Source organism: Bos indicus, chromosome 3 (assembly GCF_029378745.1).
Source record: "Bos indicus isolate NIAB-ARS_2022 breed Sahiwal x Tharparkar chromosome 3, NIAB-ARS_B.indTharparkar_mat_pri_1.0, whole genome shotgun sequence".
NCBI classification, from domain to species: domain Eukaryota; kingdom Metazoa; phylum Chordata; class Mammalia; order Artiodactyla; family Bovidae; genus Bos; species Bos indicus.
Window position 1 is genome coordinate 113,412,491 of NC_091762.1, and position 17,591 is coordinate 113,430,081.

The 17,591-nt window shown below is 55.0% G+C and overlaps 2 protein-coding genes across 11 annotated transcripts in view; one reads left to right on the top strand and one right to left on the bottom strand.

Moving 5' to 3' along the window:
* DGKD (diacylglycerol kinase delta) overlaps window positions 1–17,591 on the top strand; it is a 110,219-nt gene that overhangs the window by 91,172 nt on the left and 1,456 nt on the right. For 5 of the 8 annotated variants that reach the window (XM_070786916.1, XM_070786918.1, XM_070786922.1 and 2 more), the window contains 12 exons: window positions 652–751; window positions 2,026–2,136; window positions 3,649–3,745; window positions 3,879–3,986; window positions 4,949–5,062; window positions 5,914–6,048; window positions 6,280–6,431; window positions 7,248–7,359; window positions 7,441–7,533; window positions 8,368–8,487; window positions 15,755–15,872; window positions 16,832–16,962. In XM_070786916.1, the coding sequence (XP_070643017.1) occupies window positions 652–751; window positions 2,026–2,136; window positions 3,649–3,745; window positions 3,879–3,986; window positions 4,949–5,062; window positions 5,914–6,048; window positions 6,280–6,431; window positions 7,248–7,359; window positions 7,441–7,533; window positions 8,368–8,487; window positions 15,755–15,872; window positions 16,832–16,962 (1,391 nt within the window). Of the gene's footprint in view, window positions 1–651; window positions 752–2,025; window positions 2,137–3,648; window positions 3,746–3,878; window positions 3,987–4,948; window positions 5,063–5,913; window positions 6,049–6,279; window positions 6,432–7,247; window positions 7,360–7,440; window positions 7,534–8,367; window positions 8,488–15,754; window positions 15,873–16,831; window positions 16,963–17,591 lie in introns of those variants that run through there. The other 3 variants (XM_070786917.1, XM_070786919.1, XR_011565950.1) reach the window with 3 other exon arrangements.
* The window catches only part of USP40 (ubiquitin specific peptidase 40), an 89,519-nt gene continuing 86,212 nt past the window's right edge, over window positions 14,285–17,591 (bottom strand). For 2 of the 3 annotated variants that reach the window (XM_070786914.1, XM_019957933.2), the window contains one exon: window positions 14,285–15,108. In XM_070786914.1, the coding sequence (XP_070643015.1) occupies window positions 14,835–15,108 (274 nt within the window). In that variant the 3' untranslated portion in view covers window positions 14,285–14,834. The remainder of the gene's footprint in view (window positions 15,109–17,591) is intronic. The other variant, XM_070786915.1, reaches the window with a different exon arrangement.

Here is a 17,591-nt window from a genome sequence, read left to right on the forward strand (position 1 = left end):
CCATAACTCGCTTCCGGTAGCTTTCTGGGCCTCCTGCGCCAGGCTGAGCACATGCTGCTCATGTAAGTGGTTTGGCAGTTTTTAGGTGACTCAGCTGCATAGAAAGAAAATTTTAGAAGTTCTGGGGAGAAGAGGATGAGACAGATTTGGCTGATAAGCAGCAAAGATGTTACTGGACAGCATGGTCCGGCAGAATGTCCAAAAGCAGGGCTCCGTCGGAGCTTTACTGTTCATGACATAAACTTGAGAAGATTGGGGCAGGTATCCAGGGCCTCCGGTCACCTGGAGGCTCTTTGATGTGCAACTTTTCCTCATGGATTTAGCCTTAAAAGTTGAGTGACTGGCCCAACCCTAAGGTTAGTTGCAACGGAGATCACTTTGGTGGAGTTGCTTGGCTTTAGTGACAGCTGTCTTTATAAACTCTGTTCTAACGGGTCAGAGGTTACCATCCAGTGTTTGTTTTTGTTCTGCCAGTGTGGGTTTAGGAGAGTGGTTTTTGACCTGAGACTGTTAATTGTCGAAGTTTGGACATCTTTACGTGGTGTTTTAGAAGCACCTCATTATGATAATGCTCTCCGAAGAACACGTGATCATCACCCTCTTGAATCCAGGGCCCCCAGCCAGTGCGGTCTGCTCCCGTTCTCTCCCCAGCAGATGTTCGCGCCGGGATGTCTGGTACGCTGCCTGGAGGCTCAGTCATCAGCCGATTGCTAATTAATGCCGATCCCTTTAACTCTGAACCAGAAAACCTGTGAGTATGGGGTAAACCAAGCGGGCCTGTTGTTAGCTCAGTGCTGGTACGTAGAAGTCTGACTGGGAAATAACTTGAGAAATTCATGAAGAGTTGACTGGTTGACCTTTTCCAGCTGCTGTCGGCCATTAAGGAAAACTCAGAAAGGGTGAGGCTGCAGGGCTGAGGGTGGCTGGAACTTCTGGGACGGCGGTGGCCGTGCTCACGCATCTCTGGCTTCCGAACGTGCTGGCGTGCTGAGGCTTCGGCAGGTTCAGAGACCAAGACGGGCTGTGCCGTGTTCTTGGTTGTCCTCTCTGGGGTCCTGGGCGGCCCCACGTGGGCACCACCTCCTGACCGCATCGCATTGCCTTCCTTGTGGGTCCGCCGCTCCCCCGTGAGCACAGGTCCCAGGCTGGACGCCCCTCCTCGCTCTCCCCGGGAGATGCTTTCCTGGGTTTGGACTCTGCCCGCTGCGTGCCCTGTCCTCTGCCCAGCGTCTAAAGGCAGCTCGGGCTTTCGTGCAGCTTGTCCTTGTGTGTATAGAAGCCATTGTGGGACACGTGGCCTTTTGAAGGCCCTAGGTTTCCCTTTCAGCCAGCTGATAGCAGGTTCTGGGCAGCCAGGGCTGGTGGCAGGGGATGGAAAGGTGCCCACACGTGTGTCTGGGCGGCTGCTGTCAGGAGAGGCAGGCATGGCCTCCAAACCCAGAGTTTCCACGTGGCCCGGCGGGTCCCTTCCTGGGGTGACTCCCAGGAAAAACAAAACAGAAACACGGCCACACCGAAGCGTGGGTACGTGTGTTCACAAGTCAGGGCTCAAAAGTGGAATGGCCCAGACGTCTGACAGTGGGGAGCAGATGGACGGATGGAGCGTGTCCCTTGGGGCTCACTGTCGGGCTGTTGCCGGCTGAGGTGCTGCACTGGACGAGCCCAGTGTCTGCGGCGTGTAGGCGCGCTCGGTGACGGGGACAGATGCAGAGGGTTGCGCGTGTCAGTCTGTTCCTGGGAGCCGCCCAGACCTGCAGCACCACAGGGCAGAACGCCGTCAGTGCCGCTGGGGCCCTGGCTCACGGGTGCGGGCTTCGTTTTGGGGGACGAGCTGTTCTGATGTTGATTGTAGTGACTCTCTGAGTACATGGAAGTCATTATTGGGTTCGGCCTTTTAAATGGGTAGATTTTACGGTATGTGAATTGCGTCTTGGTCACACTGTTCCCTCCCTTCCAAAAGCTAAGTTTTGTCCTCAGAGGCTGGTCCGCAGGGCTGTTCTAATGGGCCCGAACCCCCCTTTGCAGAGAGTATTACACGGAGAAGTGTGTCATGAACAATTACTTTGGCATCGGCCTGGACGCGAAGATCTCCCTGGACTTCAACAACAAGCGTGACGAGCACCCGGAGAAGTGCAGGTGGGTGCGGCCCGAGCACGCCTGTCCTGACGTGGGCTCTGGTTCCCCCTCTGGCCGTGGGGTTTCTTCTGGAGCGCGGAGCACTTAGGCAGAGCCCAGATCCAGAGCCTGAGCGCCTCGCTGGAAAGCAGGCGTGTCCGTGTATAGTGGCCACAGCAGCGGGCAGTCGCGGGTCGCCTGCAGGAGGGGTCAGGGCTCGCCCACCTCTCGGGCTCTCGAGCAGGGGCAGCCCTGAGGGGTGCTCAGGCTCTCCCCCTAAATCACTATGTGCTTGCTCCCCCCAACTGAGGGAGGAGGGCGACTGGTGTCTCCTTCCCCACGGTGGCCATCAGCTGGTGGGGGACCATTAGAGGAGCTGATGTGGAGTTTGGGGGAGAATAGCCATCGATGCAGAGGAAAAACAGAACCAGTCATGAGAACTCGAAACCCTGGGAGCCCTGGGGCTCAAGTGTCGGAAAAAGGCTCAGGCGTCCCCGGGGCGCCCGCACCACCAGTGCGTAACAGAGCCCCATCGCGTGACCAGGCCCTCGTCAGTGCAGACAGCTGAGAGCACTGTTGGAATGCGTGTCATCTAGCAGAACGAAGTAGGTGAAGGAGCGAGGCCTCGTGGAAGATAGTTTTTTTAGAAACTTGGAATCTTGACATAACCTTGCCTGAGTTTGCACCTTTGAGATGACCTACTGAGAAGATGCCATTTCTACAAATCTAGCTTGAAGAAGTAGGGGAAGGTCGGCAAAGGGGTGCTTTACCAAGGGCCACAGCCGGGCGCGTTACAGAGCCCGGGAGTGTGGGCAGGAGGTGACCCATCAGAGGCGTTGAGTCAGCGGCCGCTGGTGGGAGGAGCCCCGATGCGGTCATGCGTGCTCGGGACCCGGGGTGGCGCCCTCCACGTGGGGTGAAGTGCAGGTTTCCGCTGTTTCAGCTGTAAGTCAGGTTCCTGGGAAGGACTGAGAAGACCCGCTGGAGCGTTTCTCATCAGCGCTGACGCACGGGAATTACAAGTGCACTTCTGTGCTTTCCTGCACTTCCCAAGTTTGACTCATTGGGAAAGACCCTGCTGCTGGGAAAGACTGAAGGCAGGAGGAGAAGGGGACGACAGAGGATGAGATGGTCTGATGGCATCACCGACTCAATGGACATGAGTGTGTGCAAACTCCAGGAGATGGTGAAGGACAGGGAAGCCTGGCGTGCTGCAGTCTGTGGGGTCACAGAGTCAGACATGACTGAGCGACTGAACAACAAACATAATTTTATAGCTGGAAAAAGTAATTAATTTGCACGTTTTTTGTGAGGCTCTGTGATGTCTTACCTTTCAGGATAGGCTTACTTCTTGGGAGCATTAGTTTCGAAAAGTAGAATTTCATGTCAGTGGACGTCTCTCTCGCTTGTCTCACACGGATGTGTCACAGGCATGTCCCTCCTCCTCTCGCACTGTCGCTGCTGGGCACGTGTGCCTGGTGTGATCGGCTGTGAGGAGGTGACTGCCGGCCGGCCGTGTGCTCTCCTCCCCAGGAGTCGAACCAAGAACATGATGTGGTACGGAGTCCTGGGCACCAGAGAGCTGCTGCACAGAACCTACAAGAACCTGGAGCAGAAGGTCCTACTGGAGGTGAGCGGGCGGCACCCCCAGCCCTGCTCCTGAGCAGCGGGGCCCCGCGGCCCGCGGTGGGTGCCCGGGAGGACGCCCCGCCTGACGCCGCCTCTCTCTCTCCTCCTCTCCTCTCCCGCGTCCCCCCGCACAGTGCGATGGGCGCCCCATTCCCCTCCCCAGTCTGCAGGGAATCGCAGTCCTCAACATCCCCAGCTATGCCGGAGGGACCAACTTCTGGGGGGGCACCAAAGAGGATGATGTACGTACGGGGGTGCCGGGTGGCGCGGGGTTGGGCGGGTGAGGACTGAGTGGCCAGAGAGGTGGCCCCTCCGGGAGCTGAGGCAGAGCCTCCCGCTCTGGGGGTGCTCTGTGGGCAGGCTGGGGGCTGGACGGGGCAGCGCCCTCGTGCTGGCCGCGGGGGTGCGGTGGAGAGTGAGACAGCCCCCCTGCTCCAGTAGGGCAGGTGTGGTCACAGGTGTGACCTGGAGTCTGGGTCAGACCTGCCCTGGGGGTCATCTGGGAAGGTGTCCAGGGGGAGGGGACATCTGCACAGAGGCCTGAAGGTGTCTTGGGGTTGGACAGGTCAGGTTGGTGTCAGGGAGGGGGCACGTTCTCCAATGGCGTGCACCCTGGGTGGAGCGTAGAGAGGTCTGAGGAGCCAGGGAGGAGTTTGGAATTTACGCTGCGGGGGCACGGACGGGTATTGACTGGGGCCCTCCCTTAGTGCAGAGCAGCTGCTGGGGCGGCTAACGTAGACTGCCCTCATGGCCCGTGCTGGTCCCGCTTGTCAGCGCGCTGCTCGAGGTCACAGCTCTCGCAGACCCTGGAGGGACGGACCCGTGTCAGCCCCGGGCACACACACGTGCCCGAGGCCCCGCGTGTGTGAGGGGCAGGCAGGCCTGCCATGTGATCCAGGCTGCTGCCTTCCGGGTCTGGAGTGGAAGCCCCTCCGCAGTGTCCCCACAGCGGCTCCCTGTTGTGAGCCTGGCTGGCTTTTAGCACTCGATCCGGGCCGCTGCCTTTCCAGGTCTGGAGTGGAGACCCTTCCTCAGCGTCCCCGCAGCTTCTCCCTGTCGTGGGCCTGTCTGGCTTTTAGTGCAGCAGTCCCCAGAGAAAGGCGGCTGTGTGTGTGTGTGTGTGTGTGTGTGTGTGTGTGTGGGATGGGGGCAGGGGGGTCTTCAGGCCAGGAGCAGAGGTCAGCTCTGACGCCAGCCCTTGCAGACCTTCACAGCCCCATCGTTTGACGACAAGATCTTGGAGGTGGTCGCAGTGTTTGGTAGCATGCAGATGGCTGTCTCCCGGGTCATAAAGCTGCAGCATCATCGGATCGCCCAGGTACTGGCTGCAGTCCTGGAGGCGGTAGGGGCCTGGGTGCTGGTGGGGAGAGGCAGGCCTGGCCCAGACCCATGCTCCCGAGACAGGTGGGCATCTGGGTGCAGAGCCCCGGACAGTGGGCCACCCGGCCGCCTCCCGGTCCAGAGCCCATCCTTGTCTGCTGTGTTTGACCTCTGAAAAATGTTCTTCAAACCAGGGCTGGCTTGCTCCCTGGAACGCCCCCCTGGCCCTCTGTGGGGGCTCCTCCTGCTATGGTGGGGTGAGCCGAGGTGGGCCTGGCTGCCTGCAGCCCGGCCCTGCGGCTCTCAGGAGCCACAGCTTGAGTCCAGGAGCGAGGCCTAGCGTGTGTCCTCACAGGCTGCTCTGAGGCCCGGCTCGGGAGAGACGGGGTGGGTCCCCCTTGGGAGGTTCTGGTGACGGGCTGGGAAGGGTCTGTCTGTCTGAGTGGTGGGGAGGGCCATGCACAGAGATGGGTGCTCATGCTGCCCTGAGCCCTAGTCCCTTCTGTCCTCACTGCGGGCTGTGTGGATGTCACGGTTTTAATCTTTCGGCAACACACTCTGTTGAGAAGAGGAGCCCTTGGTGGGAGTTGGCCCTGTCTCGGGTGTGTCCCCGTGTGCCCAGGGACCCAGCAGCTTTTGGTGGTCACGAGATCCCGCCCAAGGCCCGGTGCTGGCATCTGAGCACTGAGTTCCCCACAGGGCAGCGGTCAGGGATGCAGGGTGCCCCGGGTGTGGGGCGGTGGGGCGGGGTGGGGCTGGAGCTCCAGGAGCTGAGCCCAGGCGGGGGTGCCCTGAGCCCGGAAGCCCCGGAGGTCAGCGAGGTGCTCCAGCGGGCGGTGGTGTTCGCAGTGTCGCACGGTGAAGATCTCCATCCTGGGCGACGAGGGCGTGCCTGTGCAGGTGGACGGCGAGGCCTGGGTCCAGCCCCCGGGGTACATCCGCATCGTCCACAAGAACCGCGCGCAGACCCTCACCAGGGACCGGGTAAGACGGCCCCCATCCTGGGGGACCTGGCGCCTGAGCGCTCGGTTCCAGGAATTGACATAGTTCTCCCCCAGATTAAGTGAGTGGGGCTGGGGTTCCTAGGACCGTGCCCTCTCCCCCAGAGCAAACAGGCGTCTGCGTCCCCGTCCGGGATTTCCACGAGTGTCCAGCAGCGTTGGCTGTTGGACGTGCGCTCGAGGCAGGGTGTGTAACCCTGGTCCTGTGTCCTAGGCCTTCGAGAACACCCTCAAGTCCTGGGAGGACAAGCAGAAGTGCGAGCTGCCCCGGGCCCCGTCCTTCTCCCTGCACCCGGAGATCCTGTCCGAGGAGGAGGCCACCCAGATGGACCAGTTTGGGCAGGCGGCAGGCGCCCTTATCCACAGGTGGGTACCCCCTCCTTTCGCGGTCAGCTCCCCCAGCGAGGCCCCAGGTCCACGTGGGGCCGCGGGCATCGAGACACTCCTCCCGTATATTCCGTGCCGTCTCCTCCGTCACGGAGCCTGGCCAGCCAGGTTCTGCTCACCCTGCACTTTGCGGTTGTCACTGATGGTCTTGTAGACGTTACTTGGGGCTTAAGGACATGGAAGCCTCAAGCCCCCAGGCATTTTCAGGGCCAGCTACCTGGACTGTAAAGCCGTCCTGGATTCCTAAGAACAGTGCACTTACTGCCTTCTTCACTTCACGCCGAAGAGCAGGTGTGCGGTTAGGAAGCACACCATGTAAATTAAAAAAAAAAAAAAGGCAGCCAAAGGTGCTTCCTCTCCTCTCAGCCCCCAGAGCCACTGTGGACCTTCCCGCATGGCAGTCACTGCTCTGCCCGCTGCCCGGCCCCTGCCGTGCCCAGCCCCCGCCCCTGGGCACGGTCTCAGTGGCCTGGTGGCCTGTGCCCACAGCTGCCACATCCCCGGAGCCCCGGCCGCCCGGCTCTGTCTTTGGACCCTGTTCACCTCCCCGCCCCCTTCCTGAGGCCACGTGCAGGCCTGGCGCTCCCCACCACGGGCCTCTCTGGTCCCTTCCTGGCTTTCTCCTCTCTTTCCTACTCTGGAGGTTTCACAAGGCCTCCATCCCTTTTTGGGGCACTCACCTCCTTGGGTGAATCTCCGGAAAAGCTCGGAAGTTTGTCTTCAGATCTCCCTGTTAAGGCCTCCCCCGCCATCGGTCAGGAGGTGACGGGCCTGCCGCTGTGTCTGTCTCTCCAGCATCCGGGAGCTAGCACAGTCCCACCAGGACGTGGAGCAGGAGCTCGCCCACGCCGTCAATGCCAGCTCCAAGTCCATGGACCGAGTGTACGGCAAGCCCAGAGCCGCAGAGGTGCCTGCGCCCTCCCGCCCCTGCCCCCGGCACCCGCCAGCCCTTGGGCCGTCTCCATGGTTCTGTTCTGGTTCCTCTCAGGGGCTGAGCTGCAGCCTCGTCCTGGAGATGGTGAATAACGTCCGAGCCCTGCGCAGCGAGACGGAGCTGCTGCTTGGGGGCAGGCTGGCCCTGGTAAGCTGGGGGCCAACCCGCGGCACGCACACAGGCAGCGCGGCTCCGTGCGGGGCTCCTGACTGTGGGGTTCCTCAGAGGACCCTGCGCTGACCCTGCAGTGATGCTCAGACCCTCTGGCCCATCATGCCACACCCCCTCCAGGGTGTCAGGACCCCACTGTGTAGTGCACAGCCCTCTGTCCTCAGGCCCCACGGGTATGCAGCTGCCTCTGGCCTTGTCCCCAGCATGCAGACCTGGCCGCCCCTCCTCACTCAGGCCCGGGGAGGCACCCAGCTGGATTTCTGTCAAATTGCAGAAGCCAGAACAGGGCAGACCTCAAGAGTGCCCGTCCAGCCTTCTTGTAAGAAACGAAGGTATGGAAGGTCAGGGAGGTGAAGTCATTGCAGAATCGCCCCAGGAGTCCGGTCCGTACTCTCTACTCTCATTCCAAGCTTGCACGCTGTCCTGACGTTCCTGTAGCTGCCTCTACGCCCCACACACTTTCTGTGCTCCAGTGCAGGCGGGCTGGTCCCCCTTCAGAGAGAGGGTCCCGAGGACACTGAGGCAGGTGACCTGTAAGCCCTGCCGATGCGATTTTCAGGCGAGCTTGGTTTGCCCCATTACTTATGAAAGGAGAGTTTTAATTCTCTCGCTTGGTGCTACTTATAAGCGGAGGTTCCGAGTTTGGCCCTTGAGGGGTGCTCTGTGGCTCCGTTTCCTGGCAAGCTTTTAGAAGAGCTCTCTGAGAGTGGCCCGGGCCTGGGCCAGGCTCCCTGTCTGTGTGGGCCCTGTGGCCCCGCCCTTCTGGTAACCGCTGTGTCTCCTCCCTCCATCTCTCTGTCCCTGGAGCAGCAGTTGGATCCCCCTCAGAAGGAGCGGCTCACGGCTGCCCTCGCCGAGATGGACCAACAGCTCAGGAAGCTGGCAGACACGCCCTGGCTGTGCCAGCCCATGGAGCCTGGTGACGAAGAGGTATGTGGGTCTCGGGCCTCAGCATGGCATCCTGGACGTGGGGCTGTCCCTTCTGTGTCTGAGTCCCTGTGTGGCTTCGGGGTGAAGATGGTGTTGCTCCTGCGGCCCCTGATCTGGCCCCCGGTAAACACGCGTCTCTGTTAAAATGCCCACTTTGGCAGGTAGGAAGGAGCTGGGAATTGCTGTCGAGAATGACGCTCGACAACTGGGGCACTGTTGCCCTTGGAAACAGAACTGTGGAACAGCTGGGGGCAGGTAGAGAGAAGGCTGAGCCCGGCCCCACTGTGTGCCCCCAGCATGGAGGCACGCTGCCAGGCTGACCTGCGGATTGCTGGGCGTCTGTTGGCAGGGTCGGGGCGCCGTGTTCCACTCCCGGTCACACTTGTCTGTTATGTGTGTTTAGGGAGCACAGCTTGCACGGGCCTTACAGCTGGGATATCGGGAGCCTGGTTACGCCCCGGGGCCATGCCTCCTGCAGCAGGCAAGGCAGCCATGGGCCCAGGAGAGGTGCTCACTGGGCATGGTTTGGGGGCAGCACCTGGATGGAGGCCAACCCGCGAGGCCGTCCTCCCGAGGGTGGAGCAGGGGTGGCGGGAGGAAGTTCACATGGTGAAGCACTGCTGGGCCCTGAACGCCCGGCCCCCCGCTGTTGGCTTCGCTTGTTAGAACCATGGGCCAGGGGACGGGCCAGCAGTGCAGAGCTCCTCACGCACGTGTGGGCGCTCGCTGACAAGGGCCCACCCCGCCTGGAAAACTGACCGGGGCCTCAGCTAAGAAGCACAACTTGGCAGCTTAAGAATGAGGACTCTGGTTTAGAGGCCCTGGCCAGCCTCGTCAAAATGTGTTTGATAGTTAGCTATAAATATGATAAAAGTTCCAAAGAAAATTACTGAATAACATATAAGTTTTTAACGAATGCAGCCGCAGCCTATCCTGTGATTAGTGCAGTGTGAGCAGTAGCTGGGGGAGCAGGGAAGGAGGGCTTGGACAGAGGAGGGAGAGCGCTTTAAATGCCTCCTGTGGTGGAAGGAGGTGAAAGACGCTCTTGACGTTAATAATTAGAGGAAGGTCATCAGTTATGTTTTAAAAACTTAAAAATAGTTTTAAAGGTGTGTGTGTGTATGTTAGCCACTCAGTCGTGTCTGATTCTTTGTGACCCCATGGACTGCAGCCCGCCAGGCTCCTCTGTCCATGGGATTCTCCAGGCAAGAACACTGGAGTGGGTAGCCATTCTCTTCTCCAAATTTTAAAGGTAGTTTCTGATAAAATTGAAAAGGTTTATATCTTTCTGAATCACTACAAAAGACAAAAACAAAATATCGTCCCTATTGTAAAAGAAAATAAAGGAACTAGTAAAGATGGAGCTAACAGCGTAAAAATTAGAAAATAATATATCTTCTCCTTTTAAAAGCAAAGTATTCTTTAGGTTGTGTTAAAAAAAAAAATCTGACCAAATACTGATCACAGGAGCCCAGTTTTCTCTTCTGTACACTGAATGAAAAATTATGACCCAGAAAGAGTAAAAATAAAGCAGTTTCAAGAAAATGATAAAAAATGCAAAGTAACTATTAATATAAAAATAGAATTGCATACCTAAGGCAAAAGTGATAGAAGATCACTTTATTTTGGTAAAAACTAATCATCATATTGTTCTATACCATATGATTCTGAATAAACTATGATTAAAGTAATGATAAAATCATATGCTAATATAGCATTTACATGAGTTAAAGTATGTTGTTTATTTGCCAATGGATGACATTTTTTTCTAATATTTCTTTTTGTTATTTTAACTTAATTTCAATGTTCAAAGGCAGTTGTTTGTATATAACCAGTCCTTTGAAATTTATTGACACTAACTTTATGGCCCAATAGATGGTCAGTTTTTATAAATGTTCCTCGTATGCAGTTGTGTTTTTTACATCATTAAGTCCTCACTGAGGTATTTTTCTTTGTGTTTTTGTTTTTGGTTTTGTGTCGTTTTGACTTGTCAGTTACTGTTGAACACTCTGACCATGAATGAGACGTCTTGTGTTTTGTATGTGGTTTTGTGTATTTTTGCCTTATGCCTTTTGAGGCTATGTTATTGGGTGCATTTAGGGTTTTATCATTATAACGGGGCCTTTACTAATTCTTTTTATTTTCAAGCCTACTTGTTTGACATATTCTGTTTCATACTTTACTCTCAAGCTTCATTTGGAGTGTCTGTCTTACGGGCAGCGTTGCTGAACCTGGGCTTTTACTCAGTGCTGTGCTGTGTGAATACGGGAGCCCGGCTGTTTACCTTCACTGTGATTACCGTATTTCACTGTGATTAACCGTATTCAGACACATTTCCCTTCTTTTGTGCTGTTTGTCTCACTTTTTGTTTCCTTTCTCCGTTTTGATTGATGAGTCTCTCTTTCCCACAGTTCTTTTTATCCCCTTTGCTGGTTTGGGAACATGTGGTCTTCTGCATGTTCTTTTAGGGATTAGCCCCCAAATTTCAATCTTAATTGATGTACATAAAATGTGTCAAGCTAAAACTTCTTGAAATAATAGGAAATGTCAGAAACACAGTTTGGTAGTGTGACTTCTCACTATCAGTCCATGATTAATCATGGTGAAAGTGACCACATCACAACATCTGAACAAAGGAAGTAGAGAGAATACGTGTATGTAGAATTTATACACAAATGTGCACTGTGCTTCTCTATAGAGAGCGCTTACTCTCTGTAAAGGGGACTCTGCTTTCTTTCCTGTTGTCCGTAGGACATTTTAAAAATCTGTTGGTATTCCAGACCGGCTCGTCCCAGGGGGCAAAAAGGTGACGTATGAAGGGCAAAGGGAACTGTGAATGGGGAGCTGCCACAGTTCTACTGATAAAGATAGGAAAATCATTTATCTGAGAAGGAAAAACAGTGGTAGATCTTTGAGTTGGTTCTTTGAAACAAAAGCAAAATAAACTACGCTCTGGCAAGTGTACTCTGGGGGAAGGGAACAAAGTGCAGCGATGGGGGGGCCAGAGCAGCAGGTGTGCCAGCCAGTCAGGGTCCGGCGTCCATGAAGGAACGCCAGTGAGTCTCAGCATCTCAGCAAGCCTTTTGATTTTTCAGAAAAAAATTTAAATTACACAAATTTAAATCTCAAGATATTTTAAAAAGAATAGCCACAGAACAACTTGAAAAAGTAAATTTTATTTCCAAAGGAAAAATTTGTCAAGGAATATATAATTTCCGTATATAAGAAAGTGTCAAAGCTAGAAAAAGATGGACAGTATCTCAGTTCACTTCAGTCGCACAGTCGTGTCCGACTCTGCGACCCCATGAATTGCAGCACACCAGGCCTCCCTGTCCATCACCAACTCCCGGAGTTCACTCAGACTCCAGTCCATCGAGTCAGTGATGCCATCCAGCCATCTCGTCCTCTGTCGTCCCCTTCTCCTCCTGCCCCCAATCCCTCCCTGCATCAGAGTCTTTTCCAATGAGTCAACTCTACGCATGAGGTGGCCAAAGTATTAGAGTTTCAGCTTCAGCATCAGTCCTTCCAATGAACACCCAGGACTGATCTCCTTTAGGATGGACTGGGTGGATCTCCTTGGAGTCTAAGGGACTCTCAAGAGTCTTCTCCAACACCACAGTTCAAAAGCATCAATTCTTTGGTGCTCAGCCTTCTTCACAGTCCAACTCTCACATCCATACATGACCACTGGAAAAACCACAGCCTTGACTAGACGGACCTTTGTTGGCAAAGTAATGTCTCTGCTTTTGAATATGCTATCTAGGTTGGTCATAACTTTCCTTCCAAGGAGTAAGCATCTTTTAATTTCATGGCTGCAGTCACCATCTGTAGTGATTTTGGAGCCCAAAAAAATAAAGTCTGACACTGTTTCCACTGTTTCCCCATCTATTTCCCATGAAGTGATGGAACCGGATGCCATGATCTTAGTTTTCCGAATGTTGAGCTTTAAGCCAACTTTTTCACTCTCCACTTTCACTTTCATCAAGAGGCTTTTTAGTTCCTCCTCACTTTCTGCCATAAGGGTGGTGTCATCTGCATATCTGAGGTTATTGATTTTCTCCCAGCAGTCTTGATTCCAGCTTGTGCTTCTTCCAGTCCAGCGTTTCTCATGATGTACTCTGCACATTATCTCAGTTCATTTTTTTTTTTAAATTGTGGTAAGAAAGAAACACATAAAACTTACATCATTATCATTTTTAGCATACAATTCAAGTAGTGTTGAGTATATTCACGTTAAGAAACAGATCTCTAGAACTTTCAAACATTTTCCTTTTTTAAAAACCAGCACATTGGATTCCAAAATTGAATATTATCAGTAGATCCATAAAAGTTCTTTCTTAAAATTATTGATGAAAGAATTCTCTATAAAAGAATTCTAGCCGGAATGTGTAGGGTTAAAGGGCCGTTTTGCGTCGGGAGGCAGCAGGGAGACATCCTGTCCTCTACGCAGACGCCTGGTCTCTGCAGGTGAAGGGACAGGAGACACGGAGCCCAGGAGCTGGGTGTCCCCTGTGAACCCTGCCGGGGCCCCGATTCAGACAGACCCTCCATGAAGATGCACCTTTGGAGCAGTTGGGAAGATGTGATGGAAATGAGTTCATTAGAGCTAAGTGAATGGCGTCGTGTGTGATACTGGTGCCATGATTATGTTTTAAAAGGCGTAGCGTCATCTTTTAGAGTTGTGTACTGAAGTATTTCTCCTGGCAGTCTTGATTCCAGCTTGTGCTCCCTCCAGCCCAGCGTTTCTCATGATGTACTCTGCATATAAGTTAAATAAGCAGGGTGATAATATACAGCCTTGACATACTCCTTTTCCTATTTGGAACCAGTCTGTTGTTCCATGTCCAGTTCTAACTGTTGCTTCCTGACCTGCATACAGGTTTCTCAAGAGGCAGGTCAGGTGGTCTGGTATTTACCCGCCTTATGGCAGAAAGTGAAGAGGAGCTCAAGAGCCTCTTGATGAAAGTGAAAGAGGAGAGTGAAAAGGTTGGCTTAAAGCTCAACATTCAGAAAACGAAGATTATGGCATCTGGTCCCATCAGTTCATGGGAAATAGATGGGGAAACAATGGAAACAGTGTCAGACTTTATTTTTGGGGGCTCCAAAATCACTGCAGATGGTGATTGCAGCCATGAAATTAAAAGACGCTTACTCCTTGGAAGGAAAGTTATGACCAACCTAGATAGCATATTCAAAAGCAGAAACGTTACTTTGCCAACAAAGGTCCGTCTAGTCAAGGCTATGGTTTTTCCAGTAGTCACGTATGGATGTGAGAGTTGGACTGTGAAGAAAGCTGAGCACCGAAGAATTGATGCTTTTGAACTGTGGTGTTGGAGAAGACTCTCGAGAGTCCCTTGGACTGCAAGGAGATCCAAGCAGTCCATTCTAAACATCAGTCCTGGGTGTTCATTGGAAGGACTGATGCTGAAGCTGAAATTCCAATACTTTAGCCACCTCATGCGAAGAGTTGACTCGTTGGAAAAGACCCTGCTGCTGGGAGGGATTGGGGGCAGGAGGAGAAGGGGACAACAGAGGATGAGATGGCTGGATGGCATCACCTACTCGATGGACATGAGTTTGAGTGAACTCCGGGAGTTGGTGATGGACAGGGAGGCCTGGCGTGCTGCGATTCATGGGGTCTCAAAGAGTCGGACACGACTGAGCAACTGAACTGACTGACTGACTGAAGTATTTATGAGTGGAATAATTTGATGTCTGAAATTTGCTTTTCAAAAGCAAAAAATGGTGGAGATTAAATAACAGGTGGATAATCAGCCTCATTCTACTAGTCTCCTTGTCTTACCAATGAAAGAAAATACTCATATTTTTAAAGGTTGGAAGTAAATTTAATAAAACCCATGTTTGCCTTAAGAACAAGAAATTAACAGAGTCAGGAATAGGATTTTGTTTGGATTGTGGAGGATAGCTGCCTCCCACCTGTCCTGCAGGAGGCCGCTGAGGCGCAAGGGGACGCTTATCTTGGGACAGGAAAGCCCATGGCTGTGGCGGTCCCCTGGGGGCTAGAGGTCTTCCGTGGGGCAGCCGTGTTAGAATGGATGTGTGATCATTTTGCTAAGTGTAAAAATGTGTAGAAATAAGTTTCTTGAACAGCTCACAATCGTTGACTAGAAAATGTCATCGTAAGAGGTCTCTTTCCTAGTAGAAACCTTATAAAACATACAGTTTGTGTGAAATAACATGAGACGCCTTTGGTAAGAAGCCCACGAAGATGCCCACGCAGGGGTGTGGTGAAGCTGCAGGGTCGTGGCAGACCAGGTGTGAAGGTGCTTGTGCCCAGCTCTAGTCAGCGTGGGTGCAATTCCATGGAAACGCCCAGCGGTGATTTTTCAGTGTGACCAAACGTCCCTGTCACATCTGCAAGTGCGTCCTAGAGTTGCACATTCTGACCACACCGAGCATTTTGGGGACGTAGGTAAATGCTGTGGGTACTCAGGTAGGCGCTGCAGGGATGTAGGTAGAGACCAGGGAAGCAGGCAGACACTGCGGGGACACAGACAGCACGGGGACACAGCGCGGGGATGCAGTAGACACTGGGGACGCAGGCAGACAGGATCCTGAGGCAGAATCCAGGCCGGCAGGGCCAGGGAGAAATTGGCACACCTGAAAAATAAGGAGGTTTCTTTTGTGAGTACGTTTATACAAATGACTGACGCAGGTGCGTGTCTGTGAGTGCACAGCAATTCTTTACTGGCGGAGACCCGGGCTGTAGCTTCCGGGAGAACCGACAGAGGTGGTCCACAGACCTAGGGGGAAGGGGCTGCGATGGCTCCGCCGTGCCCTGGGTCGCGCTACCGAGCCGGCACCCTGTCCCCTGTCCCTCTGACTCCCCTCCCTCCTTGATTCTGCCTCGGGGAACAGGTGGCGAGGAAAGAGTGCAGGAAAAGCTTCGTTTAGGATACTCCTGACCCTGACAGCATAGCCTGCCGGCGCAGTGCTGCGAGATCAGCCGATAACTTACTAGTCTTGATGGAATAGTCTTGATATTTAAGTGATATATACAAAGCTGTTCAATCACATGATGAATAAGTGTTATAAAATGAAAAAAAAAAACCCAGAAAATGAAAATGGATGCTTATCTCTGCAAAACCGCTTTTAAAAGGCATTAGAAATGAGTGATCGGTCCAAGACTGAAACTCAAGGAGAAGGACGAGGACAGGCCTTTTTGCGGCCCCGCGCCTGTCTGCAGTGGGGGCGAGGCCTGGGCAAACGGGGGTCTGACTGTCTCCGTTTCCCCCCTCCCCCACAGAACGTGATGCTGGATCTTTCCAAGCGCAGTCGCAGCGGTAAATTCCGCCTGGTGACCAAGTTCAAGAAGGAGAAGAACAACAAGAACAGAGCAGCGCGCTGCAGCCTGGGCGCCCCGGGTACCAGCCCCCTGCCCTTCCCCCAGTCACCCCGGGGCCCCGGCGCGCACTGCTGCACCCCGGCTCTCCCGCTGCACGCTGCGGGGTGACCCATGTCACTCCCTGCCCTGACCCTGCTCCTGGTGCGGATTCTGGGGCACAGGCCCCAAGCCGCCTGCCTGCGCTCGATGTGGGTGTGAGGTGGGGAGGAGACAGCAGAGGTGACAAGACAGAGACGCTGGACCCTGTGCCTGCTTCCTTGAGGGGCTGCCTGGCCCCCATTAATCAGTGCATTGATCACGGCCCTGCCCCGGGAGCCTAGGCCCTCACTGTCACGGGCTAGGAAATCAACAGAAAATGACCCTAAACGATGTTTCTCTCCTTGGCACTGAATCGGGGCTTAGAATCTCCATGCGAAGTGTTGGCCCTGAGACGGCCGAGGCTCCCAGGTGCTGGGCAGCCCCAAGCCCGGATTTGAGGCCGGGGGCATTTGCTGCCAGTAAGGGTAGCTCCCTTTGATTTTTCTTCACGTGTTGGTCCAGAAATTGGGTTCTTTGAATCATGGTGGCTCTGACTCCATGTAATCTCTGCGAGTCTCCGTTCTTGCTGCAGGCCAGAAGTGCACAGACCCCTCTAGAAGGGCGAGGGGATCTGGCCTCAGCTGCGGGCAGGCCCACCTGTCCCTCCTGGGGTGAGGCTGCCGGCCCCGGCAGGAACAGACACCAGCTGGCCTTGCTCACGCCCCTCTGAGGGTGGCGGCCCATCTCCTTTCTGCACTGGCCTGGGATGGCGCCTGGGACCGGGTGGTGGGTGCCTGCTGCTGGGGCTACTTGGGTGCTTTTTGCTGGGGAATGTTGGGGTGCCTGCTGCTGGGGCTGCTTGGGGTGCTTGTGGCCAGGGAATGTTGGGGTGCTGGCCGCTGCTTGCCTGGTGCTGGGCTCTGGGCACTCACTGTGCCCGTGCTTTTCCGTCTCTGACAGTGCACCTCTGGGGCACAGAGGAGGTGGCTGCCTGGTTGGAGCACCTCAGTCTCTGTGAGTATAAGGACATCTTCACGCGGCACGACATCCGGGGCTCTGAGCTCCTGCACCTGGAGCGGAGGGACCTCAAGGTACTTCACGCGCCTCCTGGGCAGGTGCACCTGTGCTCCCTGCAGCCCTGGGGTCCCCCCGTGACCTGGCCGTGCTCCAGCGCCAGCAGTCTCCTCACTGTTCTCATGCAGCGGGGCAACGACTGGGGGGTGACAGGTGGAGGCCCCTGAGCTGTGGTGTCTCAGCCACCGCAGCCAGAGCCAGGGCAGACGCCGCAGGGAGCCGGGCTCTCAGCCTTGCTGAGCCATGCGCTCAGCCTTGCTGCACGGTGAACCACGTTAACCCCTTGGGGGGACTGTGAACCCCTTGGGGGTGCAGCCCGCTGCTTGTCCAGCTCGACTTCTGTGACGACAGCCGTTGGGGTGAAGGGGTACCTAGTGTCTGGGGTTCCCTCCCCAGCTGCCCGCTGGCTGGTGTGGAGCGCCTGGTCCCGGCTTGGGGAGGGCAGCTGCAGGCTCCCAGGATGGCTTGCCTTGCGGGCCCCTCCGGGTGCACCCCAGGAACCAGCCAGGGCACCGAGGGCACCTGGACAGGACCGCGTGGCTGGCCTGCCTCCAGGCACCACCAGGGTGCCCAGCACTTGCTCCGGGTGCCCTGGACTCAGTTCAGGGAACCAGGCGAGGCGCCTGCCCGCGGGTGGTGGTTTGGG